This window comes from Suricata suricatta, chromosome 8, assembly GCF_006229205.1.
Source record: "Suricata suricatta isolate VVHF042 chromosome 8, meerkat_22Aug2017_6uvM2_HiC, whole genome shotgun sequence".
Taxonomy (NCBI): Eukaryota; Metazoa; Chordata; class Mammalia; order Carnivora; family Herpestidae; genus Suricata; species Suricata suricatta.
Window position 1 is genome coordinate 44,864,219 of NC_043707.1, and position 19,881 is coordinate 44,884,099.

Genomic DNA, 19,881 nt, shown 5'->3' on the forward strand with positions numbered 1-19,881 from the left:
TGCCTTGTCAGGGCAGGAGTGCGTCCACCTCTCCATCCCCCTCAGCTTTTGGGCAGGGCTGAGCAGTGGACCAGGCACTCACCATGGGGCCAGCCAGCTTCCTGCCATGTCCCACACTGGGCTCCACCCCCGCCTTGCCCCTCCGCTCTCCCTGCCTTCAGGTGCACAAGGAACCAAAGGCCTCTGGAAAGAAGGAAGTTGCCACCCTGGGTAAGGTCACAGAGGGTGTGTCACACTGAAGCCTTGGCCTTTGCTTCTCCCAAAGGTTGTTTGGTAAATCTTGGGTTCTGTGAGTGCTTCTTAGCACCTTCCAAGAGATAGGAATCCCAAGTTATAGACAAGTATGTTATTAGCCCCCTCAAGCCACTACTAGCAGTGAAGGAGAAAAAACTCCGCACTAGTTGACAAGATACTTCCAGAATTCTGGGTGTACGAGGTAGCAGTGGGAGGAGCAGCACTCCAGGGTTGGGTGATTCACACTTGGAGGCCACATGAGAGAGGTTCTATTAATGCCCCAGAAGGGAAGCTCTGTGGGGGCGGGAGGGGGCTGGACAGGTAGGGAGGACACAGAGGGTAAGATTGCAGCCCTAAGTGTTGACCTTGCTCAGGAGGTCCAGAGCTTGCGATCAATAGTGTTGCCATATCCAGGACATGACTGCTTATTCCGGGGAATTGAGCACCGCCGCTTCCCACACAAGGTGCTCTCTCTGCATGCAAATATTGGTCTGGACAATGCTTTGGACAACAGTGTTTTCTGGCACAAGAAGGAGGCATTACAACACATCCAGTTAATATCCAGGACTCAGCCTCGTCGCTGTTAGTGGCCCAAGTCCAAGTTCTCCAGGGATGAAAACACTGGGTTCAACATTTGAGGCACAGGACCTCTGGCCAGCTGTGTGGGCGGCAGTCAGAGGAGGGGCAGGAGTGAAACACACAGGTGTTCACCATGTACACAGAAGTGCAGTGTGGCCTTGAGGGTGTGCTAACAGAAACAGCGGGGGTGGAAGGGGGAGCCGGAGGTGTGACCGCCCAGCGGAGCCCTGAGAGGCCCACTGTGTGGCGGGGCTGCGTGGGCAGATCGGTGTGCCCAAAGCCTGGAAAAAGGCCCACTTAGTAGAGGAGGTGAGGGGCCGGGAAGGCAGGCCGGGGCTGATCGTACAGTCTCACGTTTTTAAGCCTGACATTGACCCTTGCATGGTAGGACCTTAGCAGATCTGAATGTATGGGACAGGCACAGACATCTCTGTGTTAGAAAGAGCCCTTGGATGAGTGAAGAAACTTGAAGGGGAAACAAGTGACAAGACACGTGAAATGGCCCAGGCAAAGAGCTCAAGGCAATACCACGAAGGCAGAAGTCAAGGGACATTTCAGAAAGAGCACACAGCACGGAGGAGGAGGGGCAGGATCCTGGATGTAAAAGTATTGATCTCAATTCTTGTGATGGGGTGGGGGGAAGGGAAGCCCAGGCCAGCAGGTGGAGAGGCAACACTGAGGTGCGGGCTGGCAGTCGGGGCTTCCGAGGCGAACGAGCACTGAACACACACTCCAGACAAGTGATCCGGAAGGACTTCACACCCCCCGGGCCCCAGAGAATGCTTATCCTCAGATGAAAGGTTTGAGGAGGTGCAAGAAGAGAGTTGAAGACAAGGTGGGGGAAGGATTTTATGCAAAGACGGACGTTTTCTGAGGACAGTTACAGAGGAGACTATGGGAGTTACTCAGCACAGAAGTCATGGGAGGGGCAAGGCTGGGGGTGCAGATGGGTTGTAAACGGGCTCAGAGGACGCAGGAAGCTGCTTGCCAAGCAAGATGTGCTATAGGTACACCCCCAAAAACCTACCAAACTCTCAGACATCACTGTTCACTTCTGTACTTTTTTTTTTTTTTTAACAACGTGAAGAAACCATGGTGGCCGTTGTATATAGTACAGCTGAAGTTATTTTGGTTCCCTTATTTGGTTTGGGGCCAAGATCAAGCTCAAGAGAACCTAGCCTTTTAGCACTGAATCAAACAAGGTGCAGGGAAGGCAGGTTCCAGAACTGTATCACCTAATGTAGGCATTAGTGAGACACTGGGGTAACGAAGCTCAGTTTATTTTTTCTTAATGTTTATTCATTTTCGCAACAGAGACAGACACAAGTGGGGGAGGGGCAGGGACAGAGAGGGAGACACAGAATCCGAAGCAGGCTCCAGGCTCTGAGCGCTCAGCACAGAGCCTGATGCAGGGCTCGAACTCGGGAACAGTGAGATCATGACCCGAGCCGACGTCAGATGCATGACTGACTAAGCCACCCAGGAGCCCCTAGAAGCTACTTTAGATTAGTTGGCACCTTAGAGGAGAGCCCCAGTGTTCAGGGACTTACAACCCCCCTCCCCAGGTGAGCACACATCTCTTCCTGAGAGAAGGCACCATCTTCCAGAGAGGTATCTAAGGCTGAAAATGTAACTGCCCCACCCGCTCCCATCATACAACACGTTTCCTGAAATCTGAAGTAGGTTCACCATTGAGCAGACACAAAGAAATGAGCATGACAAGGTTTTGGGGGTTTTTAAATATATCTTTATTTCTCAAACTCAAAGCTTTATTTCATTAACTTCTAATACAGTTTGCATTGACAAGTGATTTCACCTTCATCATGGAAGGAGGTCAGTGACCATCACAAAGAGGAAACCTCACGCATCTTAGCCATCACTACGAAATTAACATTTCGAAGGCTCTGCAAATACACATTACCAAAATGCTTCCAATTTACTCTAGTGCATATCTTACTTTTCATCTACATTAATTTGGAAATTACCAGATAAAAACTTTTAATTTTCCTAAAGCAGCTATTTTTTTATCCATTAAAAAAAAAAAAAAAGACCAGATGGCTTGAGTTTTAAAACACCCACATAGCCGTATTATTTAATGACTTCCTCTTTCAGTGGATGGTCTTCTCACCTCCCTATACAAACACACACGACAATTTGAACCAACTCTCACCAGCCCAGGCAAATCTCCAAGCATTTTCTTTAGCATACACTTAAACTATTTTTGAAAAGAGGATAAGTAAACAAAATTTTGAACTCACAAAAACAAAACAAAAAACAAAACAAAACACATTTTCTTTCCTGATCCTCACCTTGGGAAGTCTCCACAAATAATCCCAAAAAGTTGCCAGGTCTTTAAAATGACATCCTCCCTACATACCTCCCTTGGTCCTCTGAGCGTAACTGGCTAAACTGGAATAGGTTCCAAAACCAGCTGTGACATTCTGTTCTCTGCCAGATGAAGGATCCGGATCTAACCCTGGAAAACAGAAGTTCTTGACTTCAGAGGATCCAACCGAAGGGTTCTCCCTTGTAGGGCCTCCGTCGGATACCCAGGAAAATATGGCCCCAGTGAGCGACAGGGTCTCTTCCTGCACGTGGAGAAACCATCAATACATTTGAGGTCAGACTTGAGGTGCGTCTTCAAATGCAGCACCAATGCCAGGAAGTTAACTAGAAAGGAGGTATCCCTCAAGTCGGGAGGTTACTCCCAGTGGCATCACTTCTCAGAGTTAACAAAGCAGGGCTCCTATGAAGGTAAGCAGCTGGTGCTCACAGGGAGGCTGAATGAAGGGCAAGCAGATTCAGGCCACCCTCGATTGGATTATTAATGGGTCATCACAAAAAATGGGTTCATGCACAGCTCACATCGACTCAGATCCCCGGGGCAGGGGGGTGGGGGGAACAAACAAACTGGGTAGGGTGGGCACACTTGACCGCCAAATGACATCTGTTAGCACAGAGCAGGGTCCCAGCATCTTTCCTACCCGACTCTCCCCAGCCGCCAGGTGCTCCCAAGTGCGGGCCATGACACAGCCCACGTGCGGTGGGCAGGAGCCCCGATTTGAAGGTGTTAGTGACCCAGAGTTCAGCTTCAGGGTTGAAGTGGAGTGAGAAATCATGCCTTCTTGCCAGAGTAAAATTTAAGGGTGAGACTGAAACTTGAGGCCAGGAATTTAGACTGCGCCTGTCTGCCAACACAAGGGGAAATGGTACTGTTTTCATCTCGCTGCTGCTCAGATTCCAAGCAGCAGGCCAGGAAAATAAGCTGCGTCCTTGCAGGAAGTATCAGAGTGCTTTGGAGTCCTGAAGCGAGAGAGACTGCTTCGGTTTATATTAGAATGTGCACTTGAACTTTAGTGCCGCTGGCCACTGCTGAGTTTCAGGTTACTCAACACACAAAAAGAGGAACCACTGGTCTTAGTGCCAGTTCAGAGCCCCTGGTGCTGTGTGAGCAGCATGAGAGACAGGTTTCAGCCGGACTTTGCAAACACCCGAAATTCAAGGTTACCTGGTCTATTCTGAGGCTGGCAAAGGGCTTGTAGAGAAGGCAGAGATACCACAGGACCAGGGTGGTGTTTTAAAAATGCGGCTTTGGTCTGTGCAGCCTTCTACCCCGATGGTTCTAGAACACGTGTCTCCTCTCAAACTCCAAAATGGCTGGCCGACCAAGCATTTCAGGTAAGCAGCCTGTCCCAAGATGGTCATCATGCAATGGGAGTAGAGAACCAGGGGTAGAGGGGTGGGGGCTGGGAACTTCTAGCAATTTCTGGGCTTCCCTTCCTCCTCAGAGGAGGATTAGTACTGGATAGCAAAAAAACAGAAGCAGAGAGAACTCCGAGGGCAAACTTGAAATTTAATTACTTGATGTGGTTCTCGGGTCCTATCTTCGTCTGGAAGCTCGTCACCCTGACCATCAAACCTTCTAGGAGGAGCAATGCTGACTCGTGTTAGCAGGTGCTTATGTTCATGGCTTCCTCACATCTCACAGCTCTGGGTAAACAGATTGGTCACTTTTGTGCAAAGATGTTGCCATCTGACCACAATGGCAGACTTTTAATGTCACGGAGGAACAGGTTGTTTATAAGCTGGGATTCACTCTTCGTTGCCTCCCCTTTTAACCCTGAAGCATGCTGGGCTCCCCCTTCAGTGTAGAACTGGCCTAGACTCCAAACCAGTGAATTCAAATGTGACTGCAATTCACAGGGAGACAGGAGCTGGTCACCCACAGAAGTGGCTTCTATTCACCTGGTGTAGGACAAGTGAGCCTCAGGGCTCAGTCATGACCAATCTGCTTTTAAGAGGACCAAGACCTCACATTCCAAACAAACAAAAAAACAACCCTGAAAATACCATCTTTAGAAAAAGGTAAACCACTCGGTTTCCACTAAGCTGTAAGGTAACTTCACCACTTAAAGCACGGAGAAAGGAAAGTGATCACTCAGGGCTGGGCATTTCTATGGCCACACAAGCAGGAAAAATCAGGAGTGTGGATCTGATGGAATCACTTTATAAACCAAGCTGGCTGGCGGTACTGAGTTCCTTTGCCCTCTGTGCAAAGGAGTGATTAGAGTGATGCTTTCTAAGGGATCCTATAGAAGTTTCAAATCCACTGGGGAGGGCAGTAGCCCAGAACTCTCCCATTTACTGAGCTTTCTTTAGACTGGAAATTAACACTGCTTTCCTTCTAAAGTGCAGACTAGAAACGAGTACGGTCAAAATCCACCAGAATAAGGGAGACCCTTCTTCGTTTACCCCGTTCTTCCCCAGAGCACACCAGAATTAATTACACCGCAAGGTGCCTGGCAGCCCCTGGGCACGGAGCCTCAAACACACCACAGGGATGGCAGGTTCAGGTTCAAAGCAGTGTTTCAGCCAGAGCACTCTGCCCACAATGGCAGGTCATTCCACAGGTCACTCAGCCCCACTGAAATTCCTGAATTCATTTGCTGTCTGAAAAAGCCTGGAGAGGGAAATCACTATTTTTTTTTGAAGAAAGAACAAAAACAGACAAACAACTCATCAGCTAAGGCACTCCAAAAAACAGCTGGTCATCCTCGAAATGTGACCAAAGGGGGTTTCCAATTAAAACATGGGAAGACCCTCACGTCAGTTACTGCAAGGACTCTGGACAATCCTTCGTCTTGGGAAGAGCAACACTAAAGTGATAAGCTGCTGGGGAGGGGGGGGAAGTGTCAGTCAATAAGAATTCCTGATAGAAAAAAAGGTGAACATTCATGTTTCCTATTTACAACCAGCCCCGCCCTGCCCCACCCCCGCCCCCACAATTCTCCTTTAATGTTGTGTTCCACATTTCATTTTGTTTTCAAGTTACATTTCAAGCAAAGGTCTTTTTTTTTTTTTTTCCTTTTTTTTCCTCCCTCAGCAAGATCTCACTAGTCCTCGTGAGAGCACAGCATCTAAACCATAAACCACTTTCAACCAGATCTCGATTCTCCAGCTACCGGCTTTGGTTCCTTGGTGAAAAGAAATCCTCAGCTCTGCTAACAGGGAATAAACATACGTAATCCGGTCCCCTGAACACAAAAATGCAGCCACGACACCACTCTCGCGTCCCCCATTTTCTGCCTGGCTAAAATCGGCACAAGAAAACAGACGAGAACCACAACTTCCACGTAACAACGGAGCACGCCAAGTGGGGGCCAACAGAGCCGACTCTAGGCCTGAGGGAGACACACTGCCCGGGAGCTTCCCCAGGTTCCATTAGCGCTCGGAGCTCAAACCTCCCGGTGTGGATGTTCGGAGCGTGACGTGTTCGTGTCTCTCGGAAAGATGTGGATGGGCCCTACTTCCTAGAGCGTTTTCCAAAGTGGCACTGGAAAAATGGGTCCCTTCAGGGTTGGCTCATGACATACCATAGACCCAGTCCAATGGGTGCATAAAGGAAAAAATAAGCCGAATCAGAGCTGAGTTCCCCTTTAAAAAAGCCAAACACCTACATCTAGAAGGAGGCTCCCCTACCTGAGAGCCCTCGCCCTGTGGGGTCCCCGCTGCGGAAACCCTCAGGTCTCGAGGCTAGTTACAGGGCAGCCAGGTAGGGTACGGCTGGCTGTAGGTAACGGGCGTTTGGGCAACGTAGTAGTTGTTGAAGTTGCCGTCACTGACATAGGGAGCTGGCTGGTAGTAGCAGGTGACGTTGGTGGCGTTGGGGATGATGTTTTGTTCGGCCAGCACACGCAAGGCCAGGAGGGAGATGAGGTTCAGGGTCTGCCTCCGCTCGTGCCCCATGAGGCACACGGTGCTCTCGTTCACGACCCTGCGAAGGATCATGAGGTAGTCGTACTTGCTCCTCTCCTCCTCGGCAAAGTGGTTCTGCAGGTAGGTCTCCAGCTTTCTCTGCTGTTCCAGGATGTCCGGGAAGTCGATGAAGAACCTGGAGCACATGTAACGCTCCAGAGTCTTGATTTCTTCCTGGTCTGTGGGCCTGAAGTCCCGCACCAGGAGGTTGCTGTATTTGAGCAGCCCCCCGCCCCGGATCTCTTCGGGGTTCTTGGTGGCGATCAGTCTGTTCTGCAGGTGGTCGAAGGCTTCCTCGAAGTCCCCGTACACGCTCTCCCCGATCACCGTGGGGTGGAGGTGCTCAGAGATGGGGCTGCTGGAGCAGTCGTAGAAAAAGAGCAATGAGTCCAAGATGATCTGGAAAGAGTCCACGCTGAACTCGAACTGGCGCCGGATGGAGTCGACGAACTTCAGCTCCACGTTCCTCCCGTTCTTGTTGGACAGGGAGATGAGGCTCCAACGGTCGGTGTCCGTGCAGACCTTCACCAGTTTCTGGACATACGCCTCCTTCAGGGTGACCGGACTGATTTTGAGCTTGTTCACACCCTCGGGCAGGAAGTTCAGGAGCGAGCACAGCACCACATCTCTGACCAGCTGAAATTCTGCCTCCGTTGGAAGAGCCACGTGAAAGATGAGGTCCAGGTCTTTGCAACCCAGGCCGTTGTCTTTGACCAAGACGTGGCCAGCTGCGGAGCCGTTCAGCCGGACGTCCTGCACTCTGATGCCTGCCTCCTCCAGCCGGCTGCGCACAGTCTGGACGATGTCCTTCAGCGTTATCTCCAAGGTTGGAAAGTTGCCTCGTCCGTGGATGGGTACGACCTCAGTCAGGACCTCGTGCAGCCGGCTGACCTGATCCCAGCTGAGCACGCTGAAGGACAGGCAGTCCCTGGCACTGCTGCTCTCCTCTGCCATCCTGAGGGTGTTCTTGCAGGGAAACTGAAAAGCGAGGGGGTGAGACACAGAGTTAGGATTCACTCCTATGTGGCCCAGCAGCCCAAGGGACTCCGAGAAGGTGCCAACTGATCTCTGAACGCCTTCCTGTGCGACAGTGACAACCAGCACCTACTGGGGTTGGTGAGGATTAAGGCAGCATGTGAGAGGGCTGCCTGCAGGAAGTGAGGACAGAACACACCTAAGCCTACCCTCTCCCTGATCGGAGGGCCTCAGAATTCTGTTTGGGGCGGGGTTGGCAGATTTGTCTGCGGGAGGGTGGTTTGTGCAAAGGCAAGCGGACAAGCTCATTAAACAAAGCCTCCTAAACACAACATGGCTCAGTAGAGGGGCTACCGGATCTGCTCTTCTTCCTCAGGTTTTTTTTTTTTTTTTTTTTTTCCAAAATAGAAGGACCTTGCCTGCTTTTGCATGACTGACTACATCTGGAACTGACTGATAAGCTACAACCCCCACACCTCGAACACAAGACACCCCCCACACCTCGAACACAAGAGCCCACAAAGAAAGACTTCCTGCACTCCACGAGGAGGGGACGATTCACCCCGGGCTGTCCCCACACCAAGGAAAGGAAGTCCGATCAGTGCTGCCAGACCCATGTACACAGACGCCTCGTGAGCAAGAACCCCAGGTCCTTTTCACTTACGGGAGTAGTCCGCCCTAGAAGAGCACCTTGGTATCCAGAGCAGGACACCAAGGAGTGGTCCGAATGACAAAAGTCCTGGCAACAAAGACTGGGGTCAGCAAAGAGGCCCTCTGCCCAAGGTGGGAAACCTCCTCAGGGCAGTGTGATCTTTTGACTGGATTTTGAAACCCAAGCACCTTGAAGCTACCTAAGGAGAAGGAAGTTAGCACTCAGTCCTAGGAGAAAAACGTCCTGCCTCACACTTCGCTTGTGAGAACCACAGTCACCAGAGGGATCTTCGACTAAGTTATACACTTTGGAAAATAAAACACGACAGATCCCTGGAAATCCTAACACGTCAAAACAAATACTGCAGTATTAGGAAGTCAAGGTGCCTGGGGACGCACATGGGTGAAATATTAGCTAGGAAGATGTAGGAGCAGAAACAAAACGCCAAGGTGCGACCCTCGGACTTCAGTGAGAGCACCGAGCTTTCCTGCCCCCTTCGCCCTCCCGACCTGTGAGGCACACATGAAACCCATCCCAGTGGCTTCTGCAGTTTTCGGGTTTGGAAATGGCTGCTTTTGAATGCACACCCGCCATGCACAGTCCTGGGGCTCCGACATGGGTGGATTTTTAGCCTTGTGCTGTGCCAGGAATCCTCGCCTTGTATGGTGGCTCAGAACCATGGGATGACTGTCACTCACTGTTGAGGGGCACCATAGACACACCAAGACCAGCTGCCCAGGAGCTGGCCATGAAGAAGGTGGGTGCGAACACAACATAGCAACAGAAAGCAGTATGTGGTAGAAAGAAAATGGAACACACAGGTAGAAAAAAGGAGTGCCTTTTGATTGGGGAGAACAAGAAGGCCAAAGAAGAGTTCACGTATGGGAAGGGGACAGAAAGGCAACATGGGCCCTGGGCTGGGGATTTAAAGGCAGAAGGTGGCATGCAGCTAAGACCTAGCAGGTCGTCCCGTCTGGCCATCACGCACCACTCAACCAGAGCACAGGCTCCCTTCAGTATGTAGATGAAGGGGCTGAACCTGCTTGGCCGGCAACAGGAGTGGCGGCCTTGTGGTCCGAGTGGGCTCTAGGAAGGCCCATGGGGCGGGGGGGGGGGGGGGGGGGGGGGGGGGGGGGGGGGGGGGGGGGGGGGGGGGGGGGGGGGGGGGGGGGGGGGGGGGGGGGGGGGGGGGGGGGGGGGGGGGGGGGGGGGGGGGGGGGGGGGGTGAGTGCTCTTGCACTTGCTATAGGAGAATGCTTAGCAACAGGAAGATCAAAGTTTCCATTTATACCTATTTGGACAGCATTAAAAAGCCCTAGGCCACCTAGATCATTCTACCAAAGGGCTCCTAGGTTAAGGATAACAAGAAAAATTTGTGATGAAGTAGTTACCGTTTATTGTGACTAGCATTTGGCTTCAAGTCAGATTTGGGACATCTTTTTAATGTACTCTCCGTACATTTGGTGTGGCCCCTCCATGATCAGCATCCTGTATGCTGGGCCCATCACACAGGGCGCCACACGGTTCAGTCCGGGTGTCCACAGAAAGGCATGACTCTAGCTTTGTTTTGAGCCACTGCTAAACCACTTGTGATCTGGTGACACAGCTTTCTGTCGGGTGTGCTGACCTAACTATGAAAACACACTTTGCTCTACCTTGTGAACCATCTGTTACTGTGCTTCTGAGTCTCATGTTTATGATATGAGGTAGGAGAAGTCCCAGAGACAGAGGGGTGGCAGGTGAATTAGTACTTGGAAGAGAAGGAACAATTTACTGTAAGAATACCTCTGAGAAGAACCTCAACAAGGCTGCAGAGGAAAATAACTATAGGAATGGCTTTTGACTCATGCCCTCTTTTTTTTTTTTTTTTTTGGAGTTGTGGGGGAACAAAAAGTTTCTAAGTTAAAAGCAGGACTATTGCCACCTTTAGAACAGTGGATCTTACAGGAAGAACAGCTAAAACCAGGGAGAACGTGATGGAAGCCATCATCCCACCTCCAGAAAGGGACTGTGGAAAGAAGAGGAAGACATATACAGGAGACTTCTCACAGATTTTTAAATCTCTAAACTTGGTTCAGAGTTAGAATCTGTTTCAGATTGAAAATTTGTAAGGTTCATATGGGAGGAGGGGCAGGAATGGCCAGAAACATTATGAGAAACATGAACGATGTACCTATTAACCCTGTAAGAGAGATTACAAGCCACAGTAACTGAAACAATGTGGTATTGGTATAAAAAGACAAACTGATGGAACAGAATTTATAAAATCTAGACATAAAAGTCTTATACATAAGGGGAGTCAGCATGTGATAAAGGGGAAAAAGAACAAAAAGTAGAGAGAAACAGTAGAGAGAAAAAGTCTAGACATGTGCATAGTTATATAGATTTAAAAAAAATAAAGTGGCTCCTTGTCTCACACCAAACTAAGACATAGAAAGATGAATTAGACGTGAGTATGAGAGGATGAAACCCTAAGGGTTCTAGGGAAACATGGAATTTACACACATGGACATAGAGTAGGCAGTCCTCTCTGAGTCACGTAAAAACCTAAACATCACAAAAATGTGATACATAAAAAAAGATCTACATGGTAAAGGCACCACAATGACACCAGAAGACCAGGCTAGGGAGAGAGATGCAGCGTGAGGCAAAGTACTCATTTCACTAATGAAGGATGAGCTCCTACAAATCAGGAAGACGAGCACAGCGACGGAAGAAGGGGCAAAGGACATGAACTCAGATGCCTCACACAGTCACCATGACCTTAAGGGATGAGCCTGCTAAAAAGTCAGTGTGTCATCCTTCCCTGTCAGGTTAGCAGAGGTCAGACACCTCTGGGCACACTGCCCATGGGTCCTCTCTGAAAAATAGTGTGGTGGTGCTGTTGTAAGTGGATGTACCCTTCATACCAGTTCTGCTTCTAGGGTCTTTCGATTTTATCCTGTGGGTGTCCTTGCAAGGATGCTGGAGCATTATTTATAAAGCCACAGCCCTCAGTAGGGTAAAGGACTTGGTGCCTGTACACAACTGCATACACTACATGGCGGCTGTTCACAGAATGGTTCAGTCTGTACGCATGTGAAACGCTCGTCGAGATGTTCAGAGAAAACCAGTGCTGTGTGTGAAAGTACAAGCCCACACGTGTGCAATCATACAGATCTCTGGACGGAAACACACGTAGTTCAGCCTACACCAAATACCACCTCTAGACTGGGAGACGGACGAAGAAAACTTACTTTATCCTTTTCAAATTTAGAACCTATACGTGTACTAATTGAAAATCGTGAAAATCTTATGAGCCATTTCTTAAAATCTTTCCCCCGCGAGCCTTCTGACTCCTGTGCTTCCTGATTCAATTCCTCCCGTTACTTTCCTATCGCTCCCCACCACCTCATGTCCACGTGCCCCAATCAAATACATAATCTTCCCCTCTGAGCCTTAACTGTTGACCTCTAGGGTGTGGGCAGGGGAGGAGGGGATGGTTTGTCAAAAATCCTCCGGACTTCCAAAATACTGGGCAAGCCATCTCACCTAGTGCCATTCTAGGTTTGTTACCCAAAGTGTTCTTTTGTAGTTTTAGAAGACTTGCTATTCCGCATGGCGACCCTGATGATGCTGGTACGCAGACTGCTGGCTACAGTGTCAAGGCCCTTAAGACAGGCAAGCGGCACTTCCCAGGCCTCTAAGGGGTCTGTGGCTGGCATCTTCCATGCCAGCTTCTTCTGACACCCATGTGAACGGAGGAGTGAACTTTCAGGAAAAAGGGAGTCTATATAAAAGCATTTTGTGGAACACGATGACTGACATGATCCATGGTGTAGTTCTTAACCCTTCCAGCACTCACGACTCAGATACAGAGGAGCTCAAGCTACCAAAGGATCAAATTTGGGCTGGTTCCTATTCGGAGCTTCGCTCACTAGAAGGGCCCCAAATTAGAAGTTATCGCTGACTATTATGAAGGAATTCTTTGTTTTCTCTCACCCATCCAAACACTTTCAAATATCAAAAGTATATTTTTTGGTGACTTCAACAAACACTGGAATTACTAGAATAAATTTAAGTTTCAGGCCCTAAGAATTAGATAATGCACCAGAGCTTAGTGTAACAGTTTGAGTTTTAATTAACCACTTGAAATCAACACTGATATAATCCACATATAAAAGAATGACATGAAACACACATTCCCAACCCATGAAAGGCCCAGGCTTAAGACTAATTCTATTTAGCAGAATTAGCAGAATAATGACTAGGGGGAACAAAATCAGTTTGAAGGCTGATAAATTCAAATTGAAATGCTTGATTTTCCTTTTAATGCCTGAGGAGCAGATTCATTGTATTATTTTTGTCTTTTTCTTTTTTTTTTTATTTAATAGTTTATTGTCGAATGGTTTCCATATAACACCCAGTGCTTCTCCCCACAAGTATTTTGTGCAGTAGAAACTGCGTAAGGTGGGAACCAGGATTTCTCACAGATTTGGAAATTCAGGCATCTTTTTACAAGTGAGGATAGCCAATGCCTGCTCAGTTCAAAGTACTTAATGTTCTAGAAAGTGGGACTCGTGATGACCACCTACGCAGGTGCCCTGACTTCCCTTCTCTTCTATCATCTGGCTATGTGCACGCTGAAGAAGGCATGTTTGCAGAAATGACAGCAAAACGTTGAGAAGAAAAGACCAACTAAGCCCAAAGAAGATTACACCAAGCTCCCTAAGGACAAGTTCATGTCTAATTTACCCTTGTTTCCCACGGCCTGGAACAGAGGCCCTCGAAGGCAGGTTGATCTGAAAACTTATGATTAGGCCCTAATTGAAAAGAAAATAGGGGGAGAGGGGGAGAGTGAAAGCTATTTCTGGTCCTGTTTTATAGCTTATCTAGATCCCAGAAACAAGAGTCACGGAGGCTATGAAAGCATAAGGGGCCTCAAGATGCACAAGCAGGCCAGGTGGGCAGACAAGTTGGAGAAGAGCAGGTGTAACACTTCTGGGTCTTATGGTCAAGGGCTTACAAGTCACCATTGATTCCTATTTATGCCTGGTATTAGACACAGACACTGTCCCGAGAGTTCCTGGTACATGTGGAGATGGACATCTATGAAGTTAAAGATAGTGTATAGTTAAGTCTCAGTCTACAATACTTAACCTGAAAGCTCTAGAAGGTATTGTCCCAAGGCTTTCATGGAAATGCTGAGGTGTGAACAGAGGCGCTCAGCCCTCCCAACCACTCCAGAGACAGCTGAGCAACACCCTCTTCCTCTGACCCTGCTGAGGGGGTAGGGGGGAAGAGTACAAAAGGACCTCAGACACATTTCAACATTCCTTTGATGACATTTCCTTTCACTGTTACTGGATGTTACCTCCAAAGCCTAGACCTTCCTAGTAATGCTTTTCAGCTAGAGGTAAGAGACCCAGCCATGGGCCACGGATCAAGCCTGGTGGTGACAGACTACCAGAGGTGTGTGCAGAACAAAGACACCTGCTGTCCCCAGCTCCTGGCTGAGAGGGGACCCATGCACCCGTGGCAGGCATCTTCCCCCTCTGGTGTACAACAGAGGGCACGAAGGAGAAAGAAACTACTTCACTGCAAATAAAAACCTAGAGTTTAAGCAGAAGTGAGAGGATGGCAATACCCACCAGAATATTCTCTCACCAATTCTTTCAGTAACCTGAGTGAATGAGAACCACAACTCTGGGCCTTTCTTTCCCCTAGAAAACAAAGGTGCAGATGTGTATGCAAACACAAGGGTGCTCAGTATAACCACTGCACATCTGTGCCCAGGTAAGCCTCCTAAGCACTCCGAGGCACAAATGCCCCTTGTGCACACATTAAGGAATAAGGATTAGAAAAGATGAAGTGAATTGACCCCAGAGCTCCAGAGCTAATGATGGAACTCTTGGAACTAGCCACAGCTCCCACCAAGCTCACTTGGCTGCTGGCAGGGTGAGAGGTGGGGGTTAGCAGCAGGTTCATGCTACAAGTCCATGGATGCACTGGGATGACCAGTTCTTGCTTGACTATAGTGGTCTCTTCTAAAATAGAGACTGTATTGATCCTCTCCAAAAAAGGATTGGGACACCTTACATCCACCATGTACACTGAAAAGAGCAAAGCTTGAATCAATCACCCTTTATTGCCTGCTTCAGAGAAGACTGCAGTTGAGCAAAAGGACAGGGGTCAGTGTTCATGTTCAAGGACACCAAGGTGGTTTAGCGGTGCCCTTCAGAGAGGCACCAGAGAAGGCAATTCATTGGCCACAGCGTGGGAAATCCTATTTGTCAATGAGGATGTGCATCAGCTATTTCCTAACAAACATCTTACCAGCCCTACCCACTCAGAAACCACTGCTACTTCCTCAGAAGCTCCCAGCAGGGACTAGCCGGTGCAGGTCCCCCCAGGGCCTCTTCACATAGAGAGGGCCACAGCCAGGGGACACTAAACGTGACCAGGTGCCTAACCAGGTGCCCGAACATGAACCACCAAGCTCTATCTGATCCAGCTTTATCAGGATCAACTCATCTGATGTGTACACCAACGCTACAAGGGAGATGCTATTACCCCTACTTTACAGGTAAGGGGACCTGGAAACAAAGAGGTTACACAAAGTGTTAACCATTCATGGACACCCTGCCAGGAAGTGGCACAAATGGCACTGGGTGGCTTCGTAGGAGGTGGGTAGTCTTGGTGCACGTGTTGGGACTCGGGTGAGGCTCTGAAGACGAGCTAGTTGCTCAGGTAGTCGTAGAAAAGGAGACAGCAACAAGAGGAAAGAGGGGAAAGGTATGAAGGGTTCTTTATAGGGCAGCAGGAAGGAAGTTGGCTAGATGAGCTACAGACCCTAAGTGGGGCAGGCCAGATGGCAGGTGGCTAGAAGCAAAGGCAGAAGCCCTCAGAGCATGAGCTACCTAACAGCTGTCAGTGCCGCGACCCTCTCCCGCAAGGTCGTCCTGGATTCAGCGGGGTAGGCAGCCTGGCTGGAGCCACCAGAGTTGAAGGGAATTACGGACAGAAATGCTAATTGTGATGCTCGTGTTTGTTTCAAAGGAGCAATGGCTAGGGGGTGAAGGCCTAGGTCCTCACGCAGCAGGAGCCCCCCGAGGCCAGCCAGGCTCTGAGGCTGTGGCTGTCACAGAGGCCTGGGGATGCGCTCTGCTGGCTGGAAGATCAGCAGTGCCCATCTGCTGATAAAGCAACAGAACGGACACTCTGCAGACAAGAAGGCCACTTTCTCAGATCCCAGGCACTGATATCACAGCCAGAGCTGCAGCGAGAAGGTAGGTAAGTGATGGGGAGTGACGGGAACCCTCGGGCAAGCTGGGGAAGGAGGGCTAGGACAGAACTGAACGCAGAACAGCCTGGAACAGACTAACGAATGCACATGTGCTGAACCTGCTACTTTTCCCAATCGCACAGAGTTTGGTCCTGCAACCCCCATGCCCTAGAGAAACAAGCCAGGCACTCCGAATGGCCGTGGACTTCATACATGCAGCAGATCAGTGGGCAGAAAGGAGAAAACCCAGGACCAAGGCAGATGCCACTTTCTGGAGAGAAATCCTCCCTTAATCCTTGAATGCCTGGTGAAGGACAGGAGTTTCCAAGAACCAGGGTGCAGCCTGAGGAAGCCCCTGTCTGCCAGCTGTCAGCCCATCACCACCAGGAGGGAACCACGTTCTGGAGACCCCTATGCCCCAAACATAGTGGTACCAATAACCTCAAGGCACATCTGCGCTTAATGTAAACGTACACGAAATAAGACTGCATTACTAGACAGCCCAAAGCAAGAGAACAAGATAAAATAATGCCTTGTTTACTAAAAGGACAATAAAATATATGTGTGTTAGCTTTTTCTAAGAAGTTATCTGTACAGCTACCCAAACATCTGCAAACTAACAAAACTGCCCTGTGCCCCAGAACTGTGCCCAGAGGAGACATTTCTCAGCCGGTGACAGCACATCGTGCAGGTGGTCTGCTCTCACTCTTGGCTTGGCCACACTCAGCTGGTGTCTCAAGCTATTTTCTCAGGGTTATCCACACCCTCTTAGCCATTAACACTGACGTGTACTAGAGCCAAAAAATTTGGTGTGATTCCCACGGCAATGGGGGTGCTGCCCGAGCTGAAGGCAAAGGGGTGTCCTGGACAGAAGCAGAAGCGGGCCACAGACCCCCAGTGCCGCCTGGCTTCGCTCCAACCTTTGAGTTTGGGGGTGGGGGAGGCCCTGACAAGTTCTTCCCATCTGAGCCAGCAGATGGTCCTAGTGGGGATCAGAGATGGGGTTCTGTCCATAGAGACCCCCCCAAACTCCACGCGGAAAGTACTACCCCATCTTTCAAAACAGGACACGTAAGCAAGTGTGGCTGAGAGATAACGCTGGGAAGAACCCATGCTGTGGCTGCAAAACAGCATCAAAACGCAGGCCCAGATATTACAACGGGGACACCACAGCTGGAGAGCTGAAAGGAATCCCCTGACATCGTCACAGATGTAAACATTCACAGGCCAGAACCCAGACCTCTTTACGTGGAAACAGAGCATACAAGTCGTGATTTTTCCAAAGCGTCAGCAATACTGAGCACTACATACACCACTTGAACTGGAAATAATCCCTGTTGCAACTTGGTGCCCCACTTCCTCCTACCAATTGCCTCTTTCTAAATCAGAGAGCTTGCTGGTCTGACTCATTTAAAAACATCTCCACAGCTTAGAACTGTGAACAGTTGTCTGGTTTCCAGAAGGAGGGCCCCAGTTTGCTGTCCTGTCACTGGCAGCATCCCTGGACCTTATCAGGAGAGGGACAAGATCAAGTTCAGCACTTATCATACTTGAGACACGTACACACACCCCATTCACATATATCTAAGTGTGAGCTGGCTTCCATGCCCAGGAGGATGCTAATTAATTATGCACACTTTCATCCAGGCTTTGGTTTTGCACAGACCTGTTCCCTGTAGCGGACCCCTGACCTCCAGGTCTGGGCAGGGCAGCAGCCTGAGTGTAACATCAACGGGCTCAAGGGTCCCTGTGAGATTAAAAATGTGCAAAGAATGGAAGTTTAGGTGGATGGGCAGCGTGGGGGATGGGGGGTGCACTGAAGTGAAGGAGAAGACCCCGGGCAGCGCCTAGTTCTGTACTGACTGCACCTGACGCAGCCAAGCCACCTCGTGTTTAGTACCCTGACACGCGTGGGCTCTGTGAGCCATGAACCTGACCCACCAGGATCTTATCATTAAGCTAGCATTTACCGGGTCCTATGCTGTTGTCATTGGCAGCTTATTGACTCCTATCACTTGAAAGCTATTTCCTCTCGCATTTTCAGATTTTAGTCATTAATAAATTTTAACTGCTGATAAATTGGTGGAATCCTGGTCCCCTGCCAGGGTCAGAAGATTTCATGCGCAATTGTTTGCATTCTATGACCTTGTAATTATTCTCTAAGAAACCACCAAAAACTAAAGAAATGAGCACTGGACTAGGAGTCAAATATCCTGTGTTTTAGTCTCAGGACCGACTCACAGGGTGAATGCTTATTGGGAAGTTGGCCATGATGATTGCATTTCCTTTCATTCTTTCCAGTCGCCATTCTAGGAGCTTACAATCAGTCGTGTGTTGGTGAGCAAGAGACAAAGATCCCTGCCCTCACGGTGCTCACAGCCCAGCTCACACTCTTCCTCCCCAACTTGCTGTTGCTAACTCTAGCCTGCCCCTGTACCGTCTGAACTGGAGAGCGAGACATTGGACAGCTGCTGTGGACCCACACTGCTCAATACTGCATCCACAAGCCTCGTGTGGCCCTGGAGCACTTGAAATGGGACAAGTCCACCTTAAGACGCTGGGAAGGTAAGATACACTCTGGATTTCAAGAACTCAGTAGGAGGAGGGAAAAAAGAACATATTTCATTTATGTGCTTTACACAAATTACATATGGAGATGCTACCATTTGCCATGATGAGTCAAATAAAATTATTAAAATTCTTTTCACCCATTTTTGCTCTCTGATGAGACTTCTAAAATCTTAACTGCGGCTGCCCCATTTCTACTGGACAGCACTGGTCTGCTGTCCTTGTTACAAGGGAGAAACAGAGGCCTGGAGAGGTAAAGGTGCAGCCAGGACCCAAACTTGAGCATTCTCACAAGTCAGGGCAGCCTTGGAGATCAGGGGTAGGGAAGGATAAAGACCACGAGCGGCCTGGGCATGGGGGCCAGCAGCAGAGCTCCCTCCCAGCCATGACAGCCCACACCAGCACCCGGACACTCAGCGGGTGCTCACTGAGTGTCCACTTCGTGCCTCCTCCTGGATCTGCACCCTTCCCACCGCTGCTACCTGACCATTACCCCACGTGAAGGCCACCACCGGCCAAGCCCGTGCAGAGTCAGCTGGCTGCGATGCCCACCTCCCCGACCACCACCAGCATCAGCCAGGGATAAACAGGGTGGGTTTGGGGGTGGGGTGTAGACAGCCAGGCAAGGGGGAGGATTACCCTCCCTCCCATTCTCAGCAGGGCTAAAGCCAGGGAAGAGAAACCTATGGCAATGTGAGGGGATAGGAGGAGTTCAAGATTTGTGGGGAATTTTCTTCTCAAAATGGGTCCACAGAGAGTGACTATGGAGCCAGTTATGGGACTTTTTGTGTTCATCCAGTAAAACATAGAAGAGGCGAGGAACGCGATATGGGGACCCTCGGGTGGGGTTATATCAGAGCCTCTCAGAAGGGTCTAAAGCTGGGTAAAAATACAGTTTGGTGAGGAAGGAGTAGCACTGAGTTGTTCAAATATTTGACTATGAATTCTGTGAGGCAACACAGGGTAGCTAGGAAGAATCATCCAACAGAGGCGGAGAATAAACAGAAGGTCAGAAGGGTACAGGTCCTGAAAAGGAGCTCGGCGTCCGGGAGGGCTGGGCAGTGCCTGGGAGCCCTTCAGGTGGGGTTCCAGGGGCAGGGGGTGTGCACCTGTCAGAGGAGAGGCCAGCTACCGCTCTTCAGGATGTCGCTGTGCACAGGGCCCTGAACCAGGCCCGTGACGGCAGCGGAGAACAAAAAGTTAAAAAGAGGAAAGATCAGCAGAACTGGCAGCCTAGCAAGCTGGAGAGGGAAAAGCTGACCGAGCCATGTGAGGCTGCTGTTGGGGTGGATGGGCAGGAGGGGAAGCGAGGGAGAGAGCAGGTCTGGAGCTCAGCTTAAGGGGTTTCAGCTGC

General features: G+C 49.8%; 1 protein-coding gene across 2 annotated transcripts in view; it reads right to left on the bottom strand.

The window, feature by feature from the left end:
• Window positions 1-2,537: 2,537 nt before the first annotated feature.
• Window positions 2,538-19,881, bottom strand: part of TENT5C (terminal nucleotidyltransferase 5C) — a 20,239-nt gene continuing 2,895 nt past the window's right edge. For both annotated transcript variants that reach the window (XM_029948257.1, XM_029948258.1), the window contains one exon: window positions 2,538-8,046. In XM_029948257.1, the coding sequence (XP_029804117.1) occupies window positions 6,847-8,022 (1,176 nt within the window). In that variant the 5' untranslated portion in view covers window positions 8,023-8,046 and the 3' untranslated portion in view covers window positions 2,538-6,846. The remainder of the gene's footprint in view (window positions 8,047-19,881) is intronic.